General features: G+C 41.1%; 2 protein-coding genes across 15 annotated transcripts in view; both read right to left on the reverse strand.

Moving 5' to 3' along the window:
- The window catches only part of LOC106849461 (solute carrier organic anion transporter family member 1C1), a 33,162-nt gene extending 21,312 nt beyond the window's left edge, over window positions 1-11,850 (reverse strand). Inside the window, exons 1-6 of one of the 12 annotated variants that reach the window (XM_088164470.1) lie at window positions 11,705-11,743; window positions 6,121-6,212; window positions 4,722-4,867; window positions 1,675-1,816; window positions 745-877; window positions 14-135 (exon numbers count right to left, since the gene is read on the reverse strand). In XM_088164470.1, coding sequence (XP_088020596.1) covers window positions 14-135; window positions 745-877; window positions 1,675-1,816; window positions 4,722-4,850 — 526 coding nt within the window. In that variant the 5' untranslated portion in view covers window positions 4,851-4,867; window positions 6,121-6,212; window positions 11,705-11,743. Of the gene's footprint in view, window positions 1-13; window positions 136-744; window positions 878-1,674; window positions 1,817-4,721; window positions 4,868-6,120; window positions 6,213-8,575; window positions 8,897-8,954; window positions 9,142-11,704 lie in introns of those variants that run through there. The other 11 variants (XM_088164469.1, XM_088164471.1, XR_015803604.1 and 8 more) reach the window with 11 other exon arrangements.
- Window positions 11,851-15,347: 3,497 nt separating this feature from the next.
- PDE3A (phosphodiesterase 3A) overlaps window positions 15,348-26,009 on the reverse strand; it is a 219,913-nt gene continuing 209,251 nt past the window's right edge. For all 3 annotated transcript variants that reach the window (XM_014869925.2, XM_088164503.1, XM_088164502.1), the window contains one exon: window positions 15,348-24,094. In XM_014869925.2, coding sequence (XP_014725411.2) covers window positions 23,847-24,094 — 248 coding nt within the window. In that variant the 3' untranslated portion in view covers window positions 15,348-23,846. The remainder of the gene's footprint in view (window positions 24,095-26,009) is intronic.

Here is a 26,009-nt window from a genome sequence, read left to right on the forward strand (position 1 = left end):
AGATCATTCTCACCTGCATTTATTTTTGCTTCAGATTTCTCCAAGGCTGAGAGTGGAGTTTGGCTTTTATCCTGCAGACATGGAGAGAGGCTAAGAGTGGAATTGATGGTGGAAGGGAATCTTTCGTACCGGTATCTGTTTACAAAACAAAGTTGTCTTTAGTCATAAGTACTGAGAAGAAAAAGCAATCAGGTCGGTAACTACCAGATAGGCCTACAGCACTTAAATGCAAATTTCATCTGCATCCATATAAATCCATCTGGATCCATTGCCAGTGGTAGTTTACAGGGGATAAACAGATATCAATTTATACTGCAGCCAAATGTGAAAATTGTTCCATTGGCTCTGTGCCAGCGATTCATTTCAGTTTAACTGGAACTTTGCTATGACTTTGGACTAAGAGATTATCAAAAACTGGTGTATCCTCTGGCTTGTGATTGGTACTCAGATTGTCTTCCTGAGTATAGTCATCACTTCTTTAGTGACATTTCAACAATTCCTGATCCACATCAAAATGTGGCAAATCAAGATCAGACACTAATGAAAAAATAAGTTGATGACAACTGAAAATAGTATACATGTTAAATTCTACAGTAATAAATCTTATCACCAAAAATAAATTAAATTAAGTAACCACATCCCCATATGCCTCTTTCCATCTTCACATCCAATGCCTAAATGCTTTAGTGAGCTGCCATTCAGGGTGCACACCCAGCTGGAAAACACTGCTCACTTTGCACTCACCGTCCCATGAAGAACTGGGGCACTGCAATCAGGAATGTTCCAGCTGACATAATTAAGCAGCCTGCTCCAATTATTCTTGGCCTGTGAAGCTTTGCTCCAAAGTAGCTCACTAGAATTATGATTAGGAGGTTCCCTTTGAGAGTACAAAAGGAAAACTGAGTTTTACTGCTTGTTGATAAGAGATCCCCTAAAATAACAATTCCTGGTGTGTAGTATGGGCACTGATTTCAGGGAGGGAGGGCTGATGGGCTTGGTCTTTCTCCTTCTTTCCAGGCATTCTACAGGAGCCCAATGCCTTCTGTGATAGGAAAACCATAAATCTTTGGATAAACAGCTGGAAAAGAGGAGAAAGACTGTGCCAGCTGAAGAGAGCAAATGACCAGAAGAGCAGAAAAAGGAGGAATCAGAGTTCTATACACTTAGGCTAAGATTTCATTCCTGTGAGTACCACAGTCCACTGAACACCCATGAGATAAATGCAGGAATCTGAAATAGTAAGAGACAATGACATGCTGGAAACCTTAGAGTGAGAGGGAAGGAAAGGGACCACACAAGAAATGTAGATTACAGTTAGAGGTTTGTCCTCCTGCTGCTTAATAAATCACAAAGGACAAACACTTGTGGGGGGGAGGTGGCTTTCTGCCTGCAGAAATCTTTGCGGGTAAATTCGCATTCAACACTCAAAACGTCTATTAGTATGAATTAGTCACATGATTAGCTTATCAAATTATAATTTTTTTTATGTCTATGCTGAATTGCCTGTGTTAGCAACCTTCTCCTATTGAACACAGTCATACTGATAGTCCCACTTATTTTTACTAGGTGAATCTTGCTCAGTTTTATGGTTCAGGGAGATTCATACAAGCATTCTTCACAATAAATTGCATCTCTCTTTTTTCTACAGTAAAAATGGGTTTCTACAGCACATACCAATTTCAAAACTTCCATCAATAACACCAACCAAAGAGGAAGGAATGTCAAATCTTCTTTCTATTTGTGTGATAGTACTTTTTAGATAACTTCCTGACAGTGCTTTAGCAAAATAAACAAAAGACAAGGCACCAAGAAATACCTGTGAAAAAAATGACAGTGATTAAAATCAGGTAGTGCAGAAGATACATTATTTTTAAACAAATTCTGCATTCCTACCTCTTCTTTTGTCAAGTAGCCAAACCAATATTTCTTCTACTTCTTATTAAATGCTAGATTCCTACTTGTTCATCTCTTATGAGCAATATTGATAAAAACTGAATTGACTCTCAACCATTGCTAATTTCAGGTAGATGCCAAAGTTACTGCTCTGATGAAAGGCAGAAACTTGGGATTTTCTCAGGAGGGAGTATCTTACACAGTAACCATATGGGTAAATGCTAAGTGTGGCTTTCTGGGGAGGTGAGTTTTTGAACATTTTTAAATATGTTACATATTCTGTGAGATGAACAGTGACCTGCCAGGCAATTCTCTTCTGGGCTCATCCTTCCCCTACGAGATCTCTGGCACTCTCTAACACATGCATTTTCCTCAGAGTGCATTTTGCTGGGGACAATCTTCTCCCATCCTTTTGATTGGCAGAGACAGTTTTCTCTTAGCTATCATTATATCTGATTTAGCATGTTCTTCTGAATCAGGAGTGGGATTTGGAAATTAAACTCCATCTCCCTTCACAGTGCTTTGATATACACTTCAAAGGTGCAGACTGAACCCCTTTCCCACAAAATTAAACTGGAAGACGAGGGCTGGTCCAAAATTCCTGTAGTAGGAGCGCAGGGTCCTGAGCATGAACTCTTTGTTCTGCAGATCTATTGCCTGAATTTCCCCTTTACTGAATGCAGCCCCACCGAGGTGATGTGCTCCACAGATACCCACACACAGTGCGTTTGGTCATGGAAACCACAACATTGCTTTCTGCCTACAGATACAGGTGGTGTTGACTCAGTTTGAATATGAATATGGATGCTTTCTGCAGTCCCAGAAATTAAGAGACACATTAAGGTGTTATTTGAATAGAACTCTAGGACCTCGCCCTGCTCCTTAAACCTCTGTGACAATCACAGTCCCAGTAAGACTGTGCTCTGAGCAATGTACTCAACTCCAGTGCAAATCTCCTTGCAACATCTCATTTGACAAGGCACAGTGGTAACAGCATCACTGCTGAATGCAAATCCTTGTGTTAAGGTTCAAATAGATCTCTGTGTCACATTCAATACACTTTATGCATGGCTGGTTATCCCTCCTTCACAAACAGTTGTGGGTAAATAAACATACACGACCCCTCTCTGGTTCTTTTTTTCCTACAGCAGCAGCTCTCAAAGAACTCTCTAGTACAAATATTCTCATAATATTTTACATTTTCTGTATGTTTATTCCATTGGAATTTAAATAGCAATGTGAAAGGACTTTTTTTTTTTTATACTGGAAAATTGTATAGGTAAACTACAACTTGAAATGCTTCTGAATGTCTTTGGCACCAATTCGTTTACTGGGTTTGCAACTGTCCCAGGTTTGCACTGGTGGAAAGACACTCCTGATTTAAGGCTGGGACAGAAAGGTACACATGATTTCACATTCTTGTCTCGTTTGTCAGTGCTTGTAAGTAGATATTTCACCAAATCTTTCGGGTCAATAAAGGCAATTTTAAGACATAGGAAGGTTGATAATGAAGGTTGGTAACTGGTAAAAATAGCCTGTTGTATCTGCATATTGTTCTCTTAACTAATTAGGCAAAACCTGTAGCAGAGACATCTTCATGACTTAGAGATACCTTTAATAATTTCATTCTGACTCAGGAAGATCTAATCAGAACTCAAAAAGAGAGAGGTTTTCTAAGTTCCTACAGAGATACATTAGTTATTGGTTTGGGTTCCCAGAAGACTTGTTTATAGAGAAAGAAACTGAGCTGAAATATTATTGCTTTTCTATTTCTGGAGCTAATAAGCGATTTCTGACTGGCTAATCTGTGACTGAAGTTTTATTCACTGAGGGGATTGGATTATCATTGTAGCAAATGGAGAAGCAATGATGGAATTATATCATGGTACAAAATTTATTTAATACAACTCATCTTCTCTTTCAAAACAAAACCATTCAAAATTTATAGACTTCAGGACAACTATTGGCTGTAGTGGGAGCTGGACTAATACCTGAAAGTAGATGTGTGTTTGAGTGAGGGAAAAAACACCAGAAATACGCACGATGTGCACGATGAACTGGGACCAGACCGATTTTCTGTGTAACTCAAATCATCTCACCACTGTATGGTGATTTTGAGAGCTTCCCCAGGAGAATGTCAGCATTTTGGGAATCAGGCAGAGCTGTGTGCTGCCTGCTGTGCCCCATGTCCTGAACATGTGTGCCCCATGTCCTGCTCCCAGCAGCAGCTCCCAGCAGCAGGCAGGCACAGCTGCATCCTCAGAGCAGACACCTCCCATCACCTCCAGCAAAAACTGCTTGGGTGACAGAGATGGAGATAAAGGGGCAATTCTTCTGCAGTCATTTCAAAGTCACCTCATGCAGAGTTCTCTTGAATGAGCAATATTACCGTAATGCCTTAATAATATCATATAATAACACAGACCATAATGCAATATTACTTTGGAGAGCCCAGGAGACTACCATGGTACTATCTTAAAAAAGCAATCTGTGCTGACAGCTGCCTGTGGTACCTGTCTGCCAGTGCTCTGCTCTCAGCTTCAGGTGGAGCAATAAGGAAGACAGAGGGACGTTTTAGGATGGGCCTTGAAGATCTCATAATATGCAAGCCTCAGCCAACAAATTATATTTGATGACTGCCGAAAGTTAGGCAAATACAGATCTGAAGAAGATTTTCTTGTGACTTAGAAATATCTCTAATAATTTCATACTGGCTCAGCACGTCATAATCAGAACTGTAAAAGGGATCATTCATAAAAAAAAAGAAAAAAAAAAAAAGAGAGAGATTTTCTAAGTCCCTACTGGAATATTCAAAGCTCTTACTCTACCTTTATACCTCCACAACATGACTGTTTTTCCTTGGATGCGGATGATTCGGATTTGAACGAAGATCGGTCCACGGGCAAGATTGCGTTGTTTGAGAAAAAGTGAGCGTTTTCTTTTGATGAAATCTCCATGACGGTATCCTCTGCCTCTAAAGCACAAAACATGGAGAACACTTAAAAGGGTGTCCCATTAGCTCAGCCTCAAAAGCTCATCATGTGACAGCAACACCCCTCTGGACTGTTTTCCCAACAACAGCAATTACCAAACTTTACAACAGAATCTGACCAGTGCACTGGATGTTTAATTATGGAAATTTGCAATCCACTTGCCTATAATAATGGAGATTAAATCATACTCAGCAAACAGCCATCATTTTCATTCTCCAGTTACCATCAATGTGATTTCATTCAACATTTGACCAAGCATTGCCAGCAGACTAAACAAGGCTCATTATAATTTTAAATGACATTTCTGAAGTCTACTTGTAAATTCACGTTTCTAGATGTGACCAGGTCTGCAGAGATTTCTCAGCGCTGATCTCTGAATCTCCCATTTATCTGGGACAATAAGTAATTAGATCAAAGGAAATCTATCCCTGTTAATGAGGCACTTGAATTGTTTTAGATGGAAACATTAGCTCTAATCATCTGATGTTAGCTAATGAGTTACACAAGAATAAAGAGGTTTAGTTCCCTTTACCATTTTACATAGAGTCTTAGGGCTCAGTGGTCAATTGTTCCAGGAAAAAATGTGAATTTGCTTCTTTGCAGGTAAATACAAAGAAGTAAACAAAACCTAAATACTGTACTTTGAAAACAAAAGATATCAGTAATTCTTAAATCTCTAGTTACATACTGCAGTACTTTGTTCATAATTTCAATCTCTAAATCAGATCTGAAAATATTTATGAAACCAGTTTCTGTGTTCACTTTTAGGCAATCCTGTTTTACAGAACTGCTGCCTGAAAATGTGAATAGGAACAGTTTCTGTTCTTTCATGTTTGTCTGAAGACACAGATCTTACACAAGTTAAAAGTATGTATGGTTTTATATACACATATATATACACATACACACACCTCTGGATACATGTGTTTTCATGGCTTCCCAAACATGCACTTGTTTTACCAGAAATACAAGTGAAAATAACAAAAGTTTATCTTTAGATGGTAAAATTTACTCATAAGCTCTGTTCATATATGAACAAGACAAAAAGGCTTTGCTTGTAGCACCAAAATTTTCAGCGAGATCTCTCTATTATTTAAAATAAGAGCAATGACTATCTATAGGAGAAATATTTGCATTTCACACTGTCCTGACAGGAACTCTATTGTATTTCCTTAACAACACTAAGAAGTATATAGATTTTTTTGCATTTATAAAAATATTAATTTGTGCTTACTGAACACTTATTACACCTATTCCTGGTCTGCTTCTGATTTTCTTGATGTCTTGGGAAAAGTCACGTTGTCTCTCTGTACCCCACTTTTGAACCTGTACAGTGAGGAAAGACAGCATGTATCTCACAGCACTTGCATGAGGATAAAGTCTTTTATGACAATCACAAAATGTGTGCTGCCATGCAAGCACATCGAACAGCCTCTACTGCAAAGTTTGAAATGCTCTGCGTATTTACAGCAATTAAGAATTAAAAAACCCCAAAACCTGGAAAAGGAAAACAGATGCAGCACAGCTAAATGGATTGTCCTTATCTCTGAGCAAAGCAACTTCCAGCTGGAGAAGGTGTGGCAGAGGTGTAGAGGGTCTCCTCCACTGCACCACACATGCAGGATTGGTCAGAACACCAAATAAATTGCTGTGGTGGTGTGGGGGTGGAGTATGATAAACTGATGCTTGACAGCATCATGCAAGCTTGTGTTCCACTGAGCTGAAATAAATCTCAAATGGACAGCAGAGCTTAAACAAAACTTATGCTCAAATTATTACAGTATAAAGATTGTTAATAATTATAGTCTGACTGTCAAATAGAAGAGTGCAAGGAAGGCCTGATATTCATGCAGGCTCTGCAGGTTTTAATGTACCCCCAGCTCCTCTTGTGACATGGCTTTAAGGAGGTTGGTAGCTTTCAGAGCCACCTGCAGCCATCAGTCTGCTGCCCTGACAATGCCTCGGATGGAAACTCTTAAGACAGAACACAAGGTACCCAGTGGAGCCACAGCCAACTGCACTATCAGCTTGATCCCTCCTCTTCAGTTGAATACACGGGACTGTTTCCCTGTGATCACAAATTTGGCACTGTCAGTGTTACACTGGGAGTATTCCTCACAGACTGTCAATTCCAGTGGGAGGTGAGGGACATCTCTGGTTTCATCCAAGGAAATCCCTGGCTGGTAAGGATGGTCTCTCACTGAATTGGGTACAGTGATGGCCTCAGCTTGTTACCATATGTGGGATAACATATTTCTCTAGTGGCATAGAATATAAGGACAGAGAATGACTAAGCATTTCCTTTCCAAACATGGCAGGAATGTAATCACAGAATTGTTTAGGTTGGAAAGGACCCCTAAGATCATTGGGTCCATCTGTAGACCCAGCACTGAGAGGTCCCTGTCTGTCCCTGACTGACACATCCACCCATCTTTTAAATGGTGACTCAAGGATGGTGACTCAAGCACTTCACTGGGCAGCCAATTGCAGTGCTTGACAACCCTTCCAGGAAAGACTTTCCTGGTGTGCAGTCTAAACCTGCCTAGTGCAGCTTGGACCTGTTCTCTCTTGTCCTTGGTACTCAGGGGAAGAGCCTGACGTGCCCCTCACTACAGCCTTCATGCAGGGAGTGCTAGAGAGCCAGAAGGTCCCCCCGAGCCTCTTTTTGTCCATGGCAAACACCCCCAGCTCCCTCAGCTGCTCCTCACAGGACGTGTGCTCCAGACCCTTCCCTGGACACATTCCAGCACCTCGCTGCCCTTGCAGTGAGGGGCCACGACTGAGCACAGGATTTGAGCTGTGGCTCCACCAGTGCATAGTACCAGGGGGCAACCACTGCCTTGGTCCTGCTGGCCACACCATTGCTGGCACAGGCCATGATCCCACTGCCCTGCTCCTGCACCTTTAAGATTTCTTTCATGAACAGTTTCCATCCTTCCTTGACCCCTTTGCCCCTCACAACTTTCTCCCAAGGAGCTCTGTCAACCAGTTTCCTAAACAGCCCAAAGTCCTCCCTCCAGAAGTCCAAAGCTGCAATTTTCTGAGCTCTGCTTCTTACATCTCCAAGGATTAAATCTCCTTCATTTCACGACCACTGTGCCCCAGACAGCCTGCAAGTGCCACATCACTTGCCAGTCCTTCTCAAAGAGCTTCACAAACAGGGCCAAGGGACACCTGTCCTCATCAGCTCTGTCACCAGCTGTCAGGCATTCTTCCACACACAGCAGGAACCTCCTAGAGCTCCTACAGTTCCCTTCTTCTCTGCTGTGCTGTATTTCTAATAGACTCTCACCATGACATCTGCCTTGCTGGCCTTTCCACTGACTCCTACCCATGAACAGTTGTCCCTGTTGTCACTGTCATTAAACTCTAGAAATCAAAACATTCCCTGATGTACAAGATTACCCCACTGCCCGTCCCTCTGTGCTTGTCCCTGCTGAAGGGCTTGTGACCATCCACTGCAGCATTCCAGGTGTGCTTCACCACATCTATAACAACTGAGCCCAGGTGGGTGACACTGCCTGAAGGGAGCTGCTGGCCACACTCACACCTTGTCCCTGACTGTCTGCTGGGCTCACATCTGGGGCTCAGAGCCCTCCTTCCATCCCTGGCTGCAGCTGCCTGGGCTGTGGGAGCCCTCTCTGGGGGCTCTGCTCTCCATCCCACCCCAAGCACGCCCGGTGGCTCACCTGTGACACAGCTGGGGTGGCAGTGGCACTCACTGTCCCGAGGGCTGGCATGTGCCCCTGTGCCTGGCGCTCAGGTCCATGCATTCAGCAGGCTAAAACTCCTCCAGGCAGGTCCTGAAGAGCCCCTTCACCCTTCCAAACTGCAGGCAGTGAGAAAACATCCTTCCCCCTCTGGAACTCCTGCACTCTGCAGTAAGCCTCCTAAGCCTTGCTGGGTGTCAGCCCACAGCACAGCAGCTGCACTTGCTGCACTGGGTGCACACAGGGACTGCTCACCCCTGAACCCAGCTAGGAGACATCCTCCCACTCCCAGGCTCCAGGGCTCCAACACTCTATGAAAAGTGAAGCAACAAAGAGAAGAAGAAAAGTCAAATCTTACCTGGCAGCAGGAATCGCCAGAGATGGTGCTACTAGTTTTCATAGGTAAGTTTCCTCTACCTCTTATGCATATTCACACTTGCATGCACGAGCACTGGCCCCAGCTTAGAAGGGGGGGAAATTGGAGGGGAAAACCTCCTCTTAGAAATGGCCCTGTACATCTGCAGATGTACATCTTATACTGGAGGCTGAGAAAGAAAAAGAATGGGCGTGGGGGAACTTGTTTTGTCTCTTGTTTTGCCTGAGCATTTGCTATTTGTCTGACCCCCATCCTCCTCCCCCACCTCCTCAGGTTTTTCTTCCTCTGTCCCCTCCTATCAATTCCAGGACACCGGGCACACCAGCAAAGCAAAGATGCTGGGTGCCCTAGATGGGAATCATGAGGAGCATCTAAACAGCTCCCAGGGGCTGTTTTTCTTTGCAAGTTGCTGTAAGTTTGATGAGACACGCGACAAAGCTTTGTGGAGAGGAAAAAAACCAAAACTCTGATCTTATTAATTGCTTAATTCCAGGAAACAAAAGAATTCAAGGGGAAATGGACTTGGAAAAAAAAAAAAGAAATGGGGAGTGCATGAGAGAAGACAGGTTGGAGGGTGAACAGGTGATTCCCAAAGACTTCTTATCCAGTCCCTGGTCCTTCCCGTTATGCCCAATATGCCCTGCTCCCCAAAATCCAGAGGACAATGTCCCTACCAACACAAAAACCCCCCAAAACAACAAGAGTGAAAAGATCCACTAAGGGGATTGCACAGAATTGCATGGGAGGGTCAGTCAAGGCATTTGCCACAAGGAAAGGAAAGGAAAGTTTTGAAGATTTCATTCCCACCCTGAGTTTTTCCTGCCACAATGTCACAGCTGCTAAAATATTTATTTGCAAGTTTGAGTAAAGGAGAAGAAGGTGCCTAGCTCCCCCTGTAGTGTGTTGAGCTGAGAGAGTTTGTAAATTCCATCTTCTGCTACCTGTAGGCTTTGATTATATAAACAGAAAAGGTACTAAAGTTTAAAATTCTTCTTCCTTTTCCCTGCTTATTCCCTCCCACTGTCTTCAGTACAGCAGGTTCCCATGGCAGCTAAAACCTCACTCACACAGCCAAACACAGAGTAGGCTTCTGCTTTCCTAGATTTAATACAAATTATTATCCTTTCCTTCGTTTTGTATCCATTTTGGGCTCTTAATGCAGCTGGAATTTTATTACACTACACGCAATTCACATTTGGTATTTTAAAGTGTCTTGTATCCTTCTTTGGTTTGGAAACTTGGAAATCTATTTTCCCCTTTTCTAGGACATACTAGGATGCCTAATAGTCCACAGTAATTAGTGATTAGGAGACTTAGTGATTATGAGCTCTTACAACCTTTTTAAGAGAACAGCTTCCAGGCTATTTCCTCCAGTTACGAGGAAAACTGAGCTTACACAATAGGGGATCTGTGCTAGTTTTGCATGACCTCTGATCTTCATTGCTGACCTTGCTGCTTTCAAAGATTTCTGACACAGATTCCAGTTATTCTCCCACTGGTAACCTTTACCACACTGTCCTTTCAAATAAGTGAAGTTTCATGATCAGATTCGTAAATTTGTTATAAAAATCCCTTAATCCCGTAATTCTCCAACACCCCATCATGACACAAATTGTATTGATAAGCATCTCCACACTGACAGGAAAACGCCTTTGGACTGGTTTTATGTCATTTAGAAAGCAGCAGTGCTTTGAAGAACAAGGCCCACAAGGTTTAGTGCAATCCTCTCATCTTTCCTGGTTTTTTGGTTCATTGTAAAATCTCAAGTTTGTATCAAAGTTGGTCTTTTACTGAAATTTTCTTACAGAGCCCTCCCTGACTTCTTTATAGGTGTTGATATCTTAACTGGAACTTCCCCAAAACCACTTGAGGGAGGTATTTTCCATTACTGAAAGTTTTCTTACACCTCCAGAAGAGTGTCACCATTCCTTTATGAACTAATTATAGCAGTTCCTCAGAAATGACCATACTTATGTCCTCTACAATGCTTTTCAGGATGCTCAGAGTCTGGATTCTCTCTAAAATTCCATAAGTCAATCTGACAGAAAAGAAAGTCCAAGTAGGATTTCTTAGTCCTCTAAGCCTTGCAGGGCATGGATGTCCCATGGAAAGACAATGCCTCATTCAAGGTGATGCACTCATCACCTACACAATTCACTACCAAGGGCTGAGACATGACACACAAACGCCACCAATTATAATGCTGGACATGACAGCCCTTGGTTGTCACTTTTCAGTGCCTCCCACAGCACAATGGCACAAAACCCATCAGAAGGCAATCAACCAGACAGGAAAGGTTTTCTTACTCTGCAAGAAATTGCCTACTTATCTATTCCTATTCTGTAATTGAAACAAAGCCTTTAAAGCAGCTACAGGACAAAGAACCAGACAGAAGCTTGTTCCTTGAGCTCTGTTTTCTTTACAATCCTACTTTGTATTAGTTACAGGAAATTAGAAGGCAGACCACCTTCATTTCTAAAGCACAGGTGAAATTAATTACACTCACAAAGCCTTGTCTAGCCAGAGTGGATTGCTGTGACAAGCATAATCTTCATACCTATGCCCACAGCAGGTTTACGGGCCAGTCTTTAGAAACATGAAATGTTTTCCTTCCTAAAAGACATTTTAAAAATATGTATTCCAACAGAATGCATTTTCACCTGCTAGAAGGAAAATACTCTTTAAAAAAGCAAACCAAAACATACAAATAGGATTAGGATATACCACATTACCTTAAAATCTGAATTTAAGTGATTGCTATAGTCCAAAAGAGAATACATTTGCATCCCTTAATATTTTTGTGCTGCAAAGCAAAGTCACTTATAAACTCTTGGTGGAATGAGTCTTCAACTACTCTCATTGAGACTGGCCAAATGCTCCTTTAATACTTTATTTTTGCTAACATGTAAATGCCCCAACCCTGAGCCACTTGGCACCTGGACTGACTCAGAGGAGAGCCAGTCACAGCAACAATTACTGTAAGTGTTTAGCTTGCAGCCAAGGACAGGCAGAAAGAGGAAAGACATTTGCAGTTAACTAATAAGGCATCCTAGTTTCACTGCCTATAACATTTTAATTGCTCTAGTTATGCTATTCTACTGCTATGGATTATTAATTTCTCAACATTAATTTTCCTCTTCTTTTTGTTGCCAGTCCTAGGAACAGGCTTGGTAAGAATATAAATTTGTAGGAAACCCACTGCCAGAGCAAACCTTGGGTACCCTCTCTACATCAAAGAACAAGAGACAAATAATCCATTTGGGCTTTTAGAAGCTCTTGGGGATTGCTGGGGGAATTTTAGCCTTGGGGACTTTCTTGTTCAACTAAGGACTTCCAGATCTATCCTCAAAGAATAGTTTTCTTACCAAAGGACAGGGAAGCAATAGAAAAATGTTCTAATTATATTTTGAACCTAACTTCTTGTTATTAGGATATGCAAAGGTCCTACTGAATAGTCTCTTTACTCTGAGGTGCTCATCAAATTATTGCTGATATTTAAATTTTCAACCCCTTGCATGAGACATATGGAAGAAAAATGTTCAAAACCAGGAGTTGCCTTTCTTTGCTTCACCCTGACCACAGAACAGAATCATCTCTCCTGTGTATGCTCTCTGTGCTGGGTACCTGAGCCAGTGTTTAGGAGTGGGGTCAGTGGCTGTACATTACCTTGAAAGCACTTGCAGAAGGTGACTGATCAGGTAAAATGGCTCAGAGGTTTTCCTTCCTGAATAGCTAATTTAAAAAAAACAAGCAAAAAACCCAACAAAGCACCCCCCCCCCCCCCCCCCCAGTGAAATGACAGGTTTTAATGAGCAATTTGAAAATAATTCTATGCATTTTTATACAGCACCACACTTTGCAAAGACCCCAGAGGGTCCTGTGAAACCTGTTTCTGAGGGACTACAACAAACAGGATGAATGAGAAATCCAGTGACATGACATTCTTCAGGGCAGGAAGCACTTGCACTCACTGGAGCTTTGGGGAGAATTTCTGTCTATAAAGATGTAATAAGTGAAATTGGAACTTGTCCAGTTACCAGAGATTAATACCATTAATCTTAAAAAGTCCCATAGCACTTTCCTTGATGAAGGTAAGTTCTTCGAAGTAGGTTTAAACACAAAGATTTTGCCTAGAAATGTGGAAAGAGAAGGTACAGAGAATTGAGCAGAAGAGCTGACTACACTGAAGGTGTTGAATTTGTAGAATATGATGCCTTTGGCAAGAATAGTAATAAACAATCACCATGTGCAAAGGACTGTAAAGGGAAGTAATTTATCAGCAGCAACAACAAAAGGCACATTAAATGAAGCCACTGTGCAGATGGAACAGGAACCTTCTGCTCTGTATTTCCTGGCTGAACACAAGCAGGTGCTGCATGCAATCTTTTATCTGTATCAGACTTCCAAAGTATTAAGTCTGTGTCTATCCTAGGCTGTTCAGTGATTGTAACTAGCAATCCACATTGGGTGTGACACAAGCCATCAGAACTTCCAGTTAAACTTGAAACTTGCACGTTTTCTCATGAAGTAACGCAAGGTTCCTATGACCTCTTGGCAGCGAAACTGTTCAACAAATTCGTTTTGACAGCTTGCACTGTAGCATGCCAGGTCTATTGGAATCCAGTGTGGAGGGGTTAAAAATCCCCCTTGGATGGTGGGAGAGATGGCAACCCCAGAGCTACAGACCCATCAGCCAGGGGAGCAGCTGCAGGTCACCCTCTGCCCAAGCTGTTTGCTCTTCCATCCCACAATGAATCCCTGATGGTATCTGGGCAGTCCGTGCTGGCATTGGGTTGATTTCCACAGGATTTTGGTGAGATCATTGGCAGACACCTTAGAAGAAAGCATTGCTAAACAAAGCCTCAAGAGTTCCCTGAGAATTGTGCTTGTAGTGGAAAACTTCAAGTGCTTTTAGGCAAGTGGATTTTCCCAAGCCATTGAGAGTAGTTCGAACACCTGGAAAATGCAACATTTAATTGGGGACTGTGCGTCATGGGCTCCTTTATTCCCCGAGAGGCAGGAGAGGCAGTGTGGCCTCATTAGCAGAGCCACGGCTCCTGCCCTGAGCTTCTCTGCTCATCCCTTCCCATGGGAACTCTGGCTGCTCGGAGAGCTCCACAGGGAGTCTGGTGATTTTCAGACAAGTGCATTCCTTACCTTGGTAGCCCCTACTCTTTGGTGGGGAGAAGGAGTGAGGGAAAAGTTTTCCTTTGCTATCAGTTTCATTCCTCTTTGTGAATTTTAGCATCAAATAATTCCATGCTATTGAGATATTAAGTGTTTGGGACAGAGCAGCTGCTGGCTTAGAAGCAGTTCCCTTGGAATAGGTATAAACATATTTTACTTTCCTACTGGCAATGATCCTGACTTGTATCTTCCTAATCACTGCCTGGTGTAAATTTCCTTGTGTTTCTTCCATTCAGAATTTTAGCCAGAGGGAAAAAAAAACTGGAGGCATTTGAAAACTGAGAGCCAGATATGTAGCTGATACTCTTGAGGATTTTGAAACCTGTTAATTTTTCACTTATAGAAAAAGAGGCTTTGAACGCATGGTGTTTCTAGATAATTTTTATGCAACCATTTCAAATCAATTAGCTGAAGAGTTCTCTAGGTCTTTGATGAAAGTAGATAATAAAACTTTAAAAATGGGTAAAATTCTTGACAGCTGTGAGATACTTTTTTGAAATTATAAACAGTGAGCAAAGACAGTAGCTAGATGTCAATTCTAGCCCACATAAAAGACTAGTAAAATGTTACTCTGAAAAATGACAGCATACTTACCAATATAATGGCAAGAAAATTGATTTCACTCACTGATGTCCCACTTTAACAGATTACTTCTATGATTAATATGGGAAACTGTTAAGGTAACACATTTCATTTTCTCTGGAAGCATTAGTCACTCTGCATTGCTGTGGCTCAATGCTGCCATGTAACACATTCAGTCTGTAGGGTCCATATTAATTGGATTGAGTAGTACACTGATGATGGGTGCTGCAATACTGGTCATCATTAAAGAACAATGGCTACAACGAGGCTTTCCACAGATTGGTTGAGTCACAAAATATTTAACATGGGATTTATTACTAATCTGAACCAAAGTGCAGAATTCTGCAGGTAAAAGTCTCAGGAAATCAGACACCAATAAACATGAGCTTGGGTCACTAACAGATACCAAGCAGGGCTGGCAGCTAAAATGGTATATATATACACCATATATATATATATACACCATATACTTCAATATATACAAGCTTTCACTGGATTTCAATCAGAGTCTAAAGAGGGTACAAGTCATTTGTAGCCTGACATTTAAACTAAAAGCTAGGTACCGAAAGCAATTTTGTTCAATAAAGGAAAAAGAAACACAGCCAACAGGATACCACAGAATTATATTTATGTTGTACATTTGTCTTCACATTGCAACATCCACATTGTTCATTTTGTGACAAGTATTTCTAATAATTTTGAATACATATTTACTGTATAATACATTTTACCAAGAGGCACTTCCAGTAATTCTGGCAAAAAGGAGCTTCATTATAGTGTCTAACTTACAAAACAGTAAAAATAAATAATGTTTATCTAAAAGATTTTTTTTCCTGTACAGAATCTATTTTGTACAAAACATTTATCAGCCATTAACTAAATCACTTAACAAATACTTGTGAAGAGAATATATTAAGTATTGCTACATGTATCGAGTGCAAGATACTAGTGAAAGGAAAAGAATTATTCTGTTTATGAAAATCACCTAAAAATACAAGGCCTTGTTCCTGAAGTGTTTAGAAAGGAGAAGCTTGGTTACAACAATATTGACAATATATAAATATAAGTTAACGTATGTAGTACTTAGTGAAAAGAACACTGTGTTAAAAACTGGCGTGTACAAATCCTAAACAAGATGGCACTTTTCTGCATTGCCACTTTGGCTGGCAGTTATTTTTTTAAATATTGCTTCAAAAGAATTATAAAGGTACAGAAAACCCTTTTCAAATAGAGCCATATAAAATTACACTCCCCCCGCCTTTTTCTCACCTTTTGAAGTGAAAAAAAAAAATCAAGGAGGGATTAAATTTGTAGTACACAAGTGATTTGTGGATACTTGCTACTATAGCTGAGTCTGAATAAGCATCATTAAAATAATTTTGCCCCAAGGTCCCAGGCCAGGAGTCAAACCTCACAGCACAGGATATAAAATGACCAAATTTCTCAGTATTTCCTGGTGTAAAAGAACTTTGTCTGGGCTGTTGTCAATTTTAAAATAAAACGTGTATAGTTTGGCCCTCAAATCTGGTGGGGGTCAAATGCTTCAATTACATTGGCACACCCAAGATTTTAAGTCAGAAAGGGTTGTAATCTTGCTAGTTTAATTTCTTGATTACTTTATCAAAATGGGATCTTTAATTTTTTCAATCACATCGTCTACATGATATACATACTTGCATATTGTTACCCAGACAGGCCAAACTGTATTGGAAAGAATTATTTTTGGAAGGTATTTCTTCCACAACTGGAGGAAAAAATGTCTTTTTGTTGGAAAATGTTCTAGATGTTCTTCTATCAAAAGCACTAAAAAGAAAAAAAAAAACTGCCACCCATCAGTGAAAATGTTAATCTGTTAAACAAACTTAACCCACAGTATGAATCACGGCTTTTTAAAGAGTGAACTTAAATTACTTTCCATCATGCAAACATCTGATATTGATTATTCAAGAGAAGAAGACTTAACTTTAGAAAAGTAATGACCAAAAGTACGCTGACATGGTTGAAATATTAAATATATCATCAACATCACATAGCAGTTATTAACGTTGTCTTTGATCTTTTGGGACACCACCTGCAGTATCAAGGTTTACAAACACCTACAAATCAATATTTTGCATTCAAATACAGGTTTTCATTGTGTTTCAGGATCAGGCAGGAATTTTGAAAAGGAAAGTCAGCTTTAACAGACTAGCAGGCTTTCTACCTAAAGCACTATGTACACACATGGCAAACCCCTCCCTGTTTTGTCTCTGACCAGATCACAGAGCTTTATTTTTTTTTTTTCAGAAAGGCATGTGGGGAAAATGACTAGGGTCAGAGGAGAAAAAAAAAAAAAACCACGACCAAAATCTCCCAACTCCTTTCAATAAATCCTTACAAGCAAAGAGCAGCTGCTAATTCACATCAATTGTTTCTAAGCATTTGCTGCAGTGGGGGAAGACAGTGTTGGAAACAAGCTATTATTTGATCTGATTTCTATGGTTTTTGCCTCGGGATAAGAGAATTCAGTCATAAAGGGACACACGGCCGGCAGCTCTGGCACAGTCCTGTATACCTGCTCTTATGCTTCACACAGAAAACAGAAATATTTGGGTTTCCCTGGCTAGTTCACTGCTGGGACACACCTCTTCCCACAGCTGCACATTTCAGTGGTGCTCCCCAGAGCAGAGAGGCTCCTGTGGCACCCAGGGCAGAACAATTCTCTTCCCACTTCTCAGATGTGCTACACACACAGCTGGGGAAGCCACAAACCACTGGCACAGACCAGCAACCTGAAAAGCTCAAATGAAATATTCTTTTTGTTTTCCTCCTCTTGCACCAAGTAAAGCTTTCCTTAATGAAGGAGAATTAAACAACTTCAGACAAAAATTCTTCTTGATTTACTACATCCTTCAGCTTGACAGATCTCACCCAAGGCCAGCTGCTTTTACCTGAACTCGCCAGTAGGTTTACCTGAACTCACCTGCAGGTTTTACCTGAACTCACCTGCAGGTTTTACCTGAACTCACCTGCAGGTTAACATGAGCAGGCACTGGGGGAATGTCTGCACACACCTCAGGTGACACTGGCAGGGGGTCAGACTGCACAGTGCTCACCATTTCAGTCCTATCAAAGAAGTCTTGGTAACTAGCTCGAGCTCTAGCCCCCTTTTGCCATTGTGAAAATGAAGTCTCCAAACGCACCAGCACTGCTCTGCCCCAGGCTCCCTGCCCTTGTCTCCTCCTAAGAGCTCAGGTGCCCCCCCAGGTGACATCTGCAAACTGCTGAGCTGGTGTGATGCATTTTTCATCAAAAGAACACCCGCCTGCCAGGGAAATCCACTAATGGCCTCTGAATAAATCATCATTAGGTTGTAAATGGAGAATAATTCTCACACGGCTCCCTCCAACACTGGGACTCAATAACTACCACAGCAGGGGCCAAACCCTGCTTTGATTCATCTGCAAAGGAATGTTGTTTTGCTAAAAGAAAGTGATGAAATTCAAAGAAAGATTTATCACACGAAATTTCTCTCAAATGTACTGGTGACATTTTGCTCAAAATCAAAGTTTGACTCCAATAATCAGTAATTTTGCAAGCTCTTCCAATGTTACTTAAGACACCTAATTTCTATTATTCTTTCATCTGCTCAAAATCACTTGACATATATTCTTCTCCAAGATCCCCAGACATTCTTACTTGTTGATTCACTGAAAAATAGGGAAAAAATATTCCCTCTCTCTAATTAATGGGAATAATGATCTCCTCTTTAACACTGCCATCATTTTAACTAATACTGAAACATCAAATAACAATTAAACTCCCAGAAAATCTAAGATTACCCCATTTCAGCAGGATTATATTTGCTTTCAAAAGGAAAGGAAAATAAATTTTGCTTTATGAAATCTGTTTGATACTGGACTACGATTTCCTTTTCTCCTTCCCCCAAAATGCTATTTTGACTCCCTTGCTGCATGTGCACAACCCCATCATCTCGAGGAGTGCTTGCCCAGCTCTGAGCTGTCAGCTGAGGAATATTTTATTTATTCCATTTATTCCATTTTATAATAATGGGATAGCCCCAGCTATTACAGCTACCACAGCCTCAGGCTCGAAGGGCAGTGTCCAGGGCTGGGGGCAGCAGGCAGCCCTCAGTGCCTGCAGAGAGGTGAATTCTTCACTTTGGGAACTTCTGCCTGACCTTCTGCCTTCTCATCCTTAGCTGGAAACCTTCCTTCCCTATTCACGGGGTGTGGGGCACCTCGAGCAGGCAGGGCTTGCACGGACTGTGCACAAGCACTTCATCAACAGCCAGCAACAACCACAAACCTTTGGCTGCATTAGACTTACGGCTAAGTTTTCAAAAATGCTTAGGGTTCATTTCGAAAACTGACAAAATTCTCTAGGATTCCAAATCCAGCTAGGCTCAGGTTGCTCAGGGCTAGCCCACACTGACCCAGCTCACAGAGCAGCAGCCCTGGGTGCTGAGAGTCCCTACAGGCTCTAAAGGACTCTCTCAAGGCCACAGGCTGGTGCTCAGTTTGGCAAGATCCTTGCCTTCTCCACACTGCATTTTACTTTCCAGGGCATTTCTGAGGAAAGAGGGGGACAGAATTTCAGAAAGAAAAAATAATTCTAGCAAAAAAGCAGACTGAAATTTAGAATTTTAAAGAAAACAAACAAATAAATGTGCAGCAAGGAATGCATAGAATGGGACTTGCTTAGATGCCAAGTGGTATATTTAAAAGCATATATTTGAACCTCAATAGCCTTAATTTTCTTCCAGATTCAGACCACCAGGATCTTAAGAAATTCTAACAGTGGTACACTAACAGTAAAGACCTAAATCCATCTTTAAGCTGATGATGATGCAGAGAGGAGTTTACACATGATGTCAGAATACAAACTGAAGAAAACTATCCTTACATTATGAACAAAAGCATTCTCAAATGACATCTACCCTGGGAACCATTTCCTGCCACAACCTGACCACGTTTGCTGTGAGAACCCTGCACAATGTCACAGGGGGGCCTTTGGTGACACACAGCTTTGTGTAAAACATTTCATTCACAGATCAAGGCCATCCAAAATCCTGCCAAGAGCACAGTAAAATCCCTTTTCCCTGGAGTGCTGCCACTCACTTATGGTGCACAACTTGCAACATCTCATCAAACACCAAATTCCTACTGGAGGAAGTAGATGATTTTCACAGGCAAGTGTCAAAATGCTTTTCACTTTAGCTAAAAACAAACCAAGATTTTAGAATTGGAGCATAAATACAGAGCATAGTAAACTATGGCTCTTTGAACATGGTGGAAACTACTGGTTTTAGTCACAGCATTTTTGTTATCTTAGAAGTTAGTATCTTACACTCCTCCTATAAGAAAAGATAAATTAAATACCTTTTAAATAAATTTGGGACTTTGACACTCTCCGTGTTCCCTCTGCAAAACAAGTGTAATGAGAAAAGTTGTATTCCATGGTAAACACCACGTGGCTATCCATGAAAGTGCCAATATAGGGACAAAAGTGTTGACATGTGATTGCTATGTGACACAGAGTCCTTTAGTCACTGCAAGGACAGCAAAAGCCTCGAATTTTGGGCAAACTTGTAGACCAAAGAGAACAGGATCAGACACCAAGTGCCATTCAAATGGGGAAAACAAAATATCCAAATGGAAAAAAACATCTAGTCTTTCTCTTGCTGTTTTTAAAGAGCAGAAAACAAAAGTACTTTGGGTTTGCCACTGCAAAACACTGATTAAAGGGGGGTTGCTTTCTTTAGTATCTAACACACTGCTTTACATAAGGCATGTACCAGGAATTCGTATCAACGTTGTAAACATCCCACCTAAAACATTTTGCTGATTGAATGCAATCAATTTTCTTTAATTTGTTTTTTTTTTCCCTAAAATATTTATTAGGTTGTGGTTTATTTGGTGCTTGCAACACCAAAGGACTACACAAAGTGGGAAACCTTCAAGATCTGCCTCCAAAAGGCTGCTGTAACTGCAGGAGAAAAGCTTTTCCTCCTTTGGATTAGAAAATATTATAAAGCCCCCGAAATTACCCACTTTGTAATTTATGAATCCCAAAGCCCCCCGCAAAAAAAAAAGGTTTTTTGACATAAAATCTCTCTGGTGTTTTCTTCTGTGTTATATCTAAGCCAGCCTGGAGATTGCCTGATCACTGCCTGCCAGATGTGCCCTTCAAAGACTGAGAATCAGATTCACAAGGAGGGGCCACCTGCAGAAACTGGATTAATAACTATGTGAAGTGGGAAAAAAAAAGTTACTTCTTACCAAGCTGAGCACTCACAGCTACTTCTGCTTCTTCACTGGAATTTCTTTCTAGTTTGTATTAAAAACCAATCATTCTCATTTGAAGTCTGTCAGCAATTCCTTCACCATAAAGGTCCAGTTCAGACTGTCCCCATAAACAGGGTAGCAGTGGTGGATCAGTTTCCAACAGCTGCCTTGGCAATGCAGGAAAACAAATTACAATTACTAATTTTACTTCATGGCAACCGAAAAATAGAACGGTTTTATTTCAGCACATTTTGAGATAACTTTTCTTAGCTGTTCCTAGTGCTTTTCAACCCTGTGTATGCCAGTTTAGAGGAATATGTGAAAATCTACTCACAGGATTTTTGACGCATTATTGAATGTTTCTTTGTAATTTTACCAACTGGGCACCCACTAACACTTGCTGCAATAGAATTTTTCATCTTCCAGAAAAGGCAATATAAAATCCAGTATTAAAATCCAGTTGCAGTGATTATGCACTGAAAATCGACAAAGAAGTGCTTGGAGATGGGACATTTTAAAGCATCTCTGTAAGTTTAATTTTTAAAGGCCAGAATGAGGAATAATAAATCCTTCTCATACTATCAGGTATGCACATCACTTGTACAAGAAAAGCCCAAATAAAATCATCAATTAAAGTAACTGAAGAGATATGAAAACAATGCAAGCTAGAACTGGTCGAGACTTACTGGGATCTTGGAGACAACTTTTTTATTTTGAATGAATTCTGCTATGTCCCTTCCCTTTAAAATAGCACTGTGATTTGAACCTTTGCTTTCCTGATTTCATGGGAAAAAACCTCCTAAATATTCCTGCTGATAAGAGCATTCAGAACCCTGCTCCAGTCACTCTGCTGAAAGGCAAACACATTTTCTACTGGTACGAGCAGGTCAGGACAATATCAGGCAAGCAGTAAAAACCCCAAATCCTCTTTTGAACAAAACCTCATTTTGACAGAAATGCAAAGCAAGAAGGAACTCTGAAGTGATAATACACGTGATTGGCTTTGATAGAGAATGTTTTCCAACATTTTGGGAGGTGTCAACAGGAAATTTGGTGAATGTGCAACAATAGCAAAAAGTGATGGGTGTAATGTCAGAAATTTAATACAGAAAGGATTCTACGAACTCTGCCTTTCACGACGAATCTTACTCTCACAAGCAACCCTCTTCTTGGTAATGGGCTGCAGAATAAAAGTAGAAAAAGCATACATAAGTCAAAGGATTTTTCAGAGATACTGAAGTTTATATATATATCTCTTTCTGTGGGAACAAGTCTCTAAATTGTGGGGCACTGGTTGGTGTTGCCAGTCCCCAAGAGCATTTATATTTTAAAGCCTTGATCCTGTAGACCACTGGTTTCCCAGAAGGGTCTGTACAAGTTACTCAAGAATTTATTCCTGGGGTTTGGAAATGGCTACACTGTATAAAAATGTTCTTGTATTTATTTTTCAAAAAATTATCATTACAAAACAACTTTTCCCTTTTTATCTTTTTCTTTTTTCTTTTTCTTAAAGATATCATTATCTACAGGAACCCATAAAAATTTTTCCATATTTACATCTAGATAGCTAATCATTGACAAATATATTGTGAAATAAAATATTGAAAGTGAATATCCAACCTTTTAAATAGACATTTGGCTCACAGCATAAACAACAGAGAAAACAAACGAACAGAACAACAACAACAACAACAAAAGATCTGCTGTTCTTACAGGCCTGATCTTTTTCTTTCTCTTAAAAAAAAATAAAAATAAGAAAGAAGGAAAAAGAAAAATATATTGGTGGGACCAAACATGCTGCTTCTAAGCAGAATGCCAGCAACAAACTGCTCCCATCCAGCACCTGACACTGAAAGCCAGGCTGGGGGAAGCTGATGCTGGGGACACCTGAGTGCCAGGACTGGCACTGTCCCCACCCTTTGCTTTTCTGTGGAGGGCCACGACCCCCCACTCCCCCCTTCCCCCACAGCAGCTGAGCTTTGTTCTGAGTTCTGAATGATGCATTTGGTCACTGTGCCCAGGGGCTGAGGGCAGAGGAGGATGGGGTGCCTGCAGCACAGGAAGAGGAGGAGGAGGAGGAGGAGGAGGCACAGCTGGGTAGGGCCAGAGCAGCAGCTGGGCCACAGCTGGATGGCTGCTGCCCACAGCTGGAGTGCAGACTGGGCTATGGGAAAGAAAAGCTCCTCAAAATTGTTCCCCTGCAGGCACGAATTCTCTAAATTCTGGCCTTCTGTTTGTTGTGGTGTACTGGGACATGTGCTACAGCTGGTGTGATGAGAACTCAGACCATGCTGGATTTCCTCACATCCACTCACACTTGCAAACACCCCCTCACTCACACACGTGTGTTGGCAGGATATATCAGCATTCATATAAAGCTTTGGAACTTTTATCCCTCAGCATTAAGAGCAAAAGCTACTTAACTGGTACCTTACTGTTAACTGCAAATGTGCTTCAGAAGCAGCATTTCCTTAGATAACTTTCTCCTGTAAATATCACAGTGACCATAATATATCATTAAATGTATTTTGCTGAAGTGTGCAGCCAATAACCCTGGCTATATATCTATATCTATAGAATTCAGCCCACCCCCAAATCTCTTCAAAGAAAGTCTGTAAGCCGGTGCTGCAGTGTGAAAGCTCCCTGGAGCATAGGAGTTTAAACAATGTACCTCACCATGAAAAGGAAAGAGAAACAAATTGAACAGCTGTAGGCGCATTATCCCATACTTCTACAGTGTTGTGTCTAAATGCTGTGCTGGCTTGAGAAAGAGTCTGTGCACGAGTCAATCTGTCTTAAAATACTGCTGTAAATATTGTCATTGGTTTGGTTCTACAGTTGTGTTCTCCTCTTCATCCTTCTTGGCCTTGCCTTTCTCCTCCTCCTCCTCCCTGATGGCCTGGATTTGTTCTGAAGATTGGTGCAGTGGGGATTGCTCCGTGCCCTGCTTCTCTGACCCAGCTAACCTCTCCTCATCCTCAATCACCTTCTGCCACATCTTATGGTTCTGAAGCAAGTGCTGAGTGATCTGACAGTAGATTTTCCTCCTCTTGAACTTCTTCTTTCCTGTAAAACACCAGGTGACATTAATGTACTGGTTTCTACTGGAGAAGGAAAAGAGACTGAAGGCATAGGAAGCAGACAGAATGTACTATGACAGATTTTTAAACCCAAAAATTTAAACAGTGCTAAAATTCAGAAAGCTGCACCTCTCCAGATCTTGGGGAAAGCAAACTGGTTTCCTGCAGATTGAGCCCCAGCTTCATCCTGTCCCCAGGCTGCATGCTGTGCCTGACTGCTGCTCACAGAGGTATCCAGTCTTTGAATGATTATGCATAAAACGTGCTGCTGAGCTGTTTCTGCTCATTTTATATCAAGTTCTTAAAGGCTCTGATCAACACACATTAAATTCTGTGCCCTCCTCACCCCCAACAGATCCCTGCTGATTGTCCTAGGGAATAAAAAAATAATGCTGATTTTACTTTCCTACGTTCCATTTTCAGAGTCATCTACTGCTCCACCATTGCAGTGGAGGTGACCTTAAAGCTTAAGCATAACATGGCTTTGGCACCAGCCTGGGCACTAAGGAGGTACTCATATATCCAAAGACTATCAGGAGCTTGTTTCTCCTGGGTTTTGCAGCACCAGTCCCCTGCTCTCAGCCTGTGAAGTGTTTTTGTCCCTGGTGTTCTCATGGCTCCTGACACAGCTGACACTACAAGTGTTTTGCTGTCTGAAGGATGGTTTTTTCCCCCTGTCAATGCAGTCTGTCCAAGACAGATTCTTAACTCCTTAGCAAAGTTGGAAAAATGTTCCTGGTCACTAACAATGACAATGGCAGTCCCAGAACTGAAATAATAACCCCTCCAAAGACAACTGCTGATTTTTCCAAAAGAAGGTGACGTAGAGGAATGTTTTGTACCAAATAAATTTGTGTGGATTAGTATCTGCAGGTTGCCTGAAGTATGTCTGTGTCAGGATCCCAAATGTTTAGCCCTTGAGGCTTTTGAACTGGAAACAAAGACCTTTTCACTGAGCACAGAGCAAATCCAATTCAATCCTTCATTAGAAAGCCCTTGGTTCCCTGTAGGAAGCCTTCAGGTTTAGCACTAATAAGAAGCCCCTACCCTGCCAATGCTACAGCAGGACATTCTCTCCTGGCTTTCCCAGGTGACCCCACATCTGCTGCTCTCTGCAGACACTTGCTGTGGTGTTAAAACTTGTCTGAATCACTAAGGACTGAGTCTGTTTCGTTCTTATACTTGCATGAGACCTTCCGGGAAACTACACGCTCCTGTGTAGTAAACAAATTACTTAAGGCTGCTTTAAGGTTGTAACTCTTAAATTTATCTTAACTGCTTCAGTGAATTATCAGAACCTAGATGAAGTTTTTTTCTGCCACAATTATATTTCTATCTGCCTAAAAGGCATTTTCATCAAAAGATCTTTACCAACATCTATACCAGTCTTAACGTCTGTGCATCTGACATCTCAACCTTTTACTGGTTCATTGAGAAAGCTTAGAAAGTCCAAAATTGTGTTCCTCACAGGTACACCTTTCTAAGGAACTATGAGGCCCCTATATGGACACTAAAGTTGTTACAGAATCTTGAGTAAGGTCTATACAGTCACAGAGAATTTAGGGGACCTGAAGACAACACCACACATTAGTGTGACTGAGAAGGGGAGCATCCTCCATTTGGTATGAAGGAAGTCAAAAGAATTTGCTGAATATTTCAAAACTTCTGATACATTAATTTTTAAAGTTTTGAAAACCATAGTCTAAAAACACCAGGCTGAATAGTAAGATACTATAACAGGGTAGAATGCAAAAAAGAAAACAGAAGATCACTAAAATCAGACTGTTTGCAATGTGAAAAGAGTTAATAATGATCAGTGCTTTTAACCTGCACTGTTTGACTCCACCAATACAGAAGCCAAGTGAATAGAGATATCAGATGAAAGGAAACCAAGGATTTCA

Source organism: Sturnus vulgaris, chromosome 5 (assembly GCF_052056855.1).
Source record: "Sturnus vulgaris isolate bStuVul1 chromosome 5, bStuVul1.hap1, whole genome shotgun sequence".
Taxonomy (NCBI): Eukaryota; Metazoa; Chordata; class Aves; order Passeriformes; family Sturnidae; genus Sturnus; species Sturnus vulgaris.